General features: G+C 45.5%; 1 protein-coding gene across 1 annotated transcript; it reads left to right on the forward strand.

Moving 5' to 3' along the window:
• Positions 1–862: 862 nt before the first annotated feature.
• LOC127693880 (U1 small nuclear ribonucleoprotein C-like) lies at positions 863–1,510 on the forward strand. The gene has a single exon (XM_052195118.1). It carries the CDS (start codon positions 949–951, stop codon positions 1,303–1,305), a length of 357 nt encoding a protein of 118 aa, XP_052051078.1. The 5' UTR covers positions 863–948; the 3' UTR covers positions 1,306–1,510.
• The last annotated feature ends 1,926 nt before the right edge of the window (positions 1,511–3,436 follow it).

Below are 3,436 nucleotides of genomic sequence, written 5' to 3' on the forward strand. Positions count from 1 at the left end.
AGTCATTTTCTGACTTTCACATGTGCACTGTGACACACTCACACTCACACGTACACACACAATAAGTAAGTGTAAGAGAGTTCGTTTTAGCTTGGCTGGGCAGTGGTGATACATGCTTTGAATCCCAACTTTTGGGAGGTGAGGCAGGTGGATTTCTGAGTTCAAGACCAGCCTGGTCTACAGAGTGAGTTCCAGGACAGCCAGGGCTACACAGAGAAACCCTGTCTCGAAAAACAAACAAACAAACAAGCAAACAATATTATTCAAAGCTCTTAACATTTTCTAGGAAGAAAGACATCTAACATGGAAAGGATGGTGTGTTTCCATTTTCCACTACTATAACTAAAGACCATGGGCTGAGTAATTTTTTTTTTTTCCGAGACAAGGTTTCTCTGTGTAGCCCTGGCTGTCCTGGAACTCACTCTGTAGACCAGGCTGGCCTCAAACTCAGAAATCTGCCTGCCTCTGCCTCTGCCTCCCAGAGTGCTGGGATTACAGGCGTGTGCCACCACCGCCCGGCTAGGCTGAGTAATTTATAAAGAATAAAGCTCGAGGGCTGGAGAGATGGTTCAGTGGTTAAGAGCATCATCAAGCAGCCCTGTGCGTCAGTTCCTGGGTAGCCAACGCCTGTGGAACATCATGCCTAAGTTTTATTGTGACTATTGTGATATGTATCTTTTTTTGTTTGTTTGATTTGTTTTGTTTTCGAGATAGGGTTTCTCTGTGTAGCCCTGGCTGTCCTGGAACTCACTCTGTAGACCAGGCTGGCCTCGAACTCAGAAATCTGCCTGCCTCTGCCTCCCAAGTGCTGGGATTACAGGCGTGCGCCACTACCGCCCGGCTGTGATACCCACACAGAATCATACCCACGATTCTCCGTCTGTGAGAAAGACACACTGCAGTGGTCGGAAACACAAAGAGAATGTGAAAGACTATTACCAGAAATGGATGGAGGAGCAGGCCCAGAGCCTGATAGATAAGACAACGGCTGCATTTCAACAAGGAAAGATCCCTCCAGCTCCCTTCTCTGCCCCTCCACCTGCAGGAGCCATGATCCCACCTCCTCCCAGTCTCCCGGGTCCTCCTCGGCCTGGCATGATGCCTGCGCCCCACATGGGAGGCCCTCCCATGATGCCAATGATGGGCCCTCCTCCTCCTGGGATGATGCTCGTGGGACCAGCTCCTGGGATGAGACAGCCCATGGGAGGCCACATGGCCATGATGCCTGGACCTCCGATGATGAGACCACCCGCCCACCCTATGATGGTGCCCACACGGCCTGGCATGACCCGGCCAGATAGATAAGAACAGAGGTGCTCCTTATCATTTTGTGTTTCTTGTTCTGTTTCACCAGGAGATCTTGGTGCTGAGCCTGAGTGTTTACTAGATGCATGACAAGGAAACTTCCCTTCCTAACAGAAGAGAATACTTTTGGAGGGAGAAGTGATACAAAAAAGTACAGTTTTCACTTATATTGTGAAATGTGCAAATAAAATCATCAGCTCTTTTAGTTAAAAAAAAAAAAAAAAAAGCATCATTGAATGCTCTTCCGAAGAGCCTGAGTTCAAATCCCAGCAACCACTTGATGGCTCATCTGTAACAAGGTCTGACTCCCTCTTCTGGAGTGTCTGAAGACAGCTACAGAATACTGAAATAATAATAATAATAATAATAATAATAATAATAATAATAAAAAGAATAAATGTCTATCCAGTTCACAGTTCTGAAGGTTTAGAGTATGTAGACTCTCATTCTGGAAACTCGCGTCAAATAAACTTTCTTCCTCAAGTTGCTTCTGGTCCCATTGTTTTATTGTAGCAACAGAAAGAAGTCAATACACCAACTGAGGCATTTTCCATAGCCTCATAATACATAATAATACATAATACATAATACAAAAATTATTTTTGTAATTATTCTTTATTTGCTTATAATTGGTATACCACAAAATTCACTTACACTTTTGCAGGGCTGGGATTGAACGAGAGTCTTCACATGCCACCACTGACCGACACTCCAAAACCAAAATTCACCCGTGTAAATGGGCATATAACTCAGTGGGTGTTTCGTATATTGATGAGGTAGTGCAACATTAATGACCAATCTCATCGGCAGAAAAGGCAAGCTGGGACTCACTGTCTGTCAGTCCTCAATCTCCAGACCCTTCCCTGTCTCTGGTTTTTCTTTTTATTCATTATTTTCATTGTATGTATATGGCATTGTGCCTGAATGCATGCATGTCTGTACACCACTTGAGGTACCAGAAGAAGATGTCAGATCGCCTAGAACCTGGGTTACAGACAGTTGTGAGCTGCTATGTGGGTCCTGAGAACTGAAGCGAGGCGCTTCCTCAGGAAGAGCAGCCAGTGCTCCTAACTCCTGAGCCATCTTTCCAGCCTCCTCTCTTGCCTTTCAAGGATCTGTTATCCGTCTTCTGTTGCTGTGAGTTCTGGATATTTCGTATGAACTGAATAGCTCTCTTTTTGTTTGTTTGCTTGTTTGTTTTTTCGAGACAGAGTTTCTCGGTGTAGCCCTGATTGTCCTGGAACTCACTGTGTAGAGCAGGCTGGCCTAGAACTCAGAAATCCACCTGCCTCTGCCTCCCAAGTGCAGGGATTACAGGCCTGCGCCACTACTGCCCTGGCTGAAGAGCTCTCTATGGAATCCCAGGTAAGAAGCCTTTTGTGAGCCGGGCGATGGTGGCACATGCCTGTAATCCCAGCACTCTGGGAGGCAGAGGCAGGCGGATTTCTGAGTTTGAGGTCAGCCTGGTCTACAGAGTGAGTTCCAGGACAGCCGGGGCTACACAGAGAAACCCTGTCTTGAAACAAACAAACAAAAAACAAACGAACAAACAAACAAAAAAAAGAAGCCTTTTGGGTCTGGTGCTAGCCACTCCCACTTCTCCTTCAGGACTTATTGATTGTTATTTATTTATCTACTCTTTCTTTCTTTCTTTCTTTCTTTCTTTCTTTCTTTCTTTCTTTCTTTCTTTTTGTTTTTGGTTTTTTGAGACAGGGTTTCTCGTATAGCCTTGCTGTCCTAGAACTTGTTCCATAGACCAGGCTGGCCTGGGACTCATAGAGATCTACCTGCCTCTGCCTCCCTCCACAGTGCCGGGATTAAAGGCATGTGCCACCGCCTTGGCCACCACCAGTCCTGGTGATTATTTTTAGTTTATGTGTATTAGTGTTTTGTTTGCATGTATCTAAGTAGATGCCTGGTGCCCTTGGAGGCGGGAAGAGAGTGTCAGATTCTTGAGAACCCGAGTTATATTGAAAGGATAGAAAATAAGACAGCCTAACTCTAATGACCCCAAGAAGTCAGAAGTTTAAAATGCTATCTCCCTTTGTTAGAAACTAGGTAAAAGGTCACATTCCAGAGCCCGCCCTTTTGTGTAGAGCTAGCAGAAAGGCCTTGAATAGGTGACCCTGGC

The sequence above is a fragment of the Apodemus sylvaticus genome, chromosome 10 (assembly GCF_947179515.1).
Source record: "Apodemus sylvaticus chromosome 10, mApoSyl1.1, whole genome shotgun sequence".
NCBI classification, from domain to species: Eukaryota; Metazoa; Chordata; class Mammalia; order Rodentia; family Muridae; genus Apodemus; species Apodemus sylvaticus.

What these genes read in the sequence shown, in the direction of transcription:
- LOC127693880 (XM_052195118.1), top strand. Translation starts at nt 949, where the DNA reads ATGGAGGAGCAGGCCCAGAGCCTGATAGATAAGACAACGGCTGCATTT.